The sequence below is a fragment of the Poecilia latipinna genome, unplaced genomic scaffold, assembly GCF_001443285.1.
Source record: "Poecilia latipinna isolate Pla-1442-1.1 unplaced genomic scaffold, P_latipinna-1.0 Scaffold3, whole genome shotgun sequence".
In the NCBI taxonomy this organism is placed as follows: Eukaryota; Metazoa; Chordata; class Actinopteri; order Cyprinodontiformes; family Poeciliidae; genus Poecilia; species Poecilia latipinna.
Window position 1 is genome coordinate 8,363 of NW_015112619.1, and position 1,745 is coordinate 10,107.

Consider the following 1,745-nt stretch of genomic DNA (forward strand, 5'->3'; position numbering starts at 1 on the left):
CTTTAAAGTGACAAAATAAAAAAACATTAAATGGTGACAACACAGGAAAAGTAAGGTAACAAAATCAGAGGTGGGTAGTAACTAACTACATTTACTCAATTAGATTCAGTAGAGTAACTTTATTGGGGGGAAAAGTACTTTCAAGAATAGTTTTAATGCACCACACTTTTTACTTTTACTTGAGTAATATTATTATGAAGTACTGCTGTTCAACTTGAGTAAAATTTTAGGATATTCTGTCCATTGTGAATAACTTTACTGAATATATTTTAACCAGAAATGCATCAGATAAGGACACAAGTCTATATGTTAATGGAGACTTCTTGGTTTTACACAGGCTTTGTTGTTCTAATGTTTTCTATCTGCTGAGCCTGTTGGAGGCCAAATGAATAAAATACAATATAATGTTATTGGATGTACTCTACTCACTACAAGTACTAGTTTCATAAGTTTTATTTTGTAATTATTTTGTTTGCACTAAGTGCTTTAATTTTAGCCTTAAAGATATCAAAATTTGTGCATAATTGAATCTAATTTTATGATCAATTATTCTGTACTTGAGTAACCTTTCTACCAAATACTTTTTTACTCTCACGTGAATAACTTCTTGAAAGGTTACTTTTTAATTTTACCTGAGTAAATGTATGTTAACGTAGTGCTACTCTTACTTGAGTAAATTTTTTGTGTACTCTTCTCTCCTCTGAGCAAAACGATGCATTATTCCACATCTTTGATCCCAAAACACACACACACTACTCAACCCTGGAATGCACCTAAAGTGATACATACCTCAAAGACATAATGTAAAACAAAATCTACATTTCTGTTTAGTTGTGAACGTTGATGTATTTGTAAAAATGGAAGCATAAATGCCAAGATAGGAAATAGCATCTCTACCATAGCAGACAAAGTATGTAGAGAAGGGTTGCATGTTTATGGCAAACACAATAAAACTTACATGTCATCTCTCCTGTCTCTCCTTCGATGTACTTCAGGACTTGATGTGTCTGTCAGATCATCTTCACTGGATATCTCCCTCATTCTGTCGTTGCCCTTGTATTGCTTGCACATTGAAGGGTTACTGCTGCCAGCTTTAGAGTCCAGGGGGACGGAGAAGGGTCTGTTCAGCTGGGGAACAGATGCTTTGCCGTCGCCTATCTGCTTGCTCTCGTTCTCCTTTGCGGCCTGGTTGTTGGCTGGCTCTGGCGATTGGATCTCCAAGTTTTGCTGCCTCTTCAATGCATGTTTCATTGAACTGTTGGCAAGAAGCATCAAATCAGACCCACGTGACAGAAGTTTGACTCAAGCTTTGCATCAGTTAACAAGTAGAGTCTAGTTTTTAGTGGAAATATTTTAGTATACATTAAATAAGATGAAACTAAAGCTCATATTTCTTGTTGAAAAATGACCTGTAAATTAGTTGTATCTTATTTCAAGTGTACTAAAATATTTGCACTAGAAACTAGATAAAAATACTTGGTAAGATTTTGTGTTTTTGAAGTGAAGATAAGCTAACCAAGGTTAGTGGGATCAACTCACTCACTTATTCTTTGGTTACCTAGCAACTCACTCACTTATTCTTTGGTTACCTAGCAACAACCTGTGGAGTGACTTGTGCAGTAGCAGTTTAAGGTTTTGCCACTGTGCCTCAAAATGCTTAAAAAAAAAAAAAAAAAAAAAAAAATATTAAAGAAAAAAAAAAAAAAAAAAAAAAAAAAAAACCCCTCCAAAATTTTAAAAAAAAA

The 1,745-nt window shown here is 34.1% G+C and overlaps 1 protein-coding gene across 4 annotated transcripts in view; it reads right to left on the reverse strand.

Moving 5' to 3' along the window:
- Nucleotides 1-1,745, reverse strand: part of LOC106954994 (unconventional myosin-IXb-like) — a 38,767-nt gene that overhangs the window by 8,301 nt on the left and 28,721 nt on the right. For 3 of the 4 annotated variants that reach the window (XM_015045015.1, XM_015044931.1, XM_015045083.1), the window contains exon 23: nucleotides 959-1,255. In XM_015045015.1, coding sequence (XP_014900501.1) covers nucleotides 959-1,255 — 297 coding nt within the window. Of the gene's footprint in view, nucleotides 1-956; nucleotides 1,256-1,745 lie in introns of all 4 variants that reach the window. The other variant, XM_015045158.1, reaches the window with a different exon arrangement.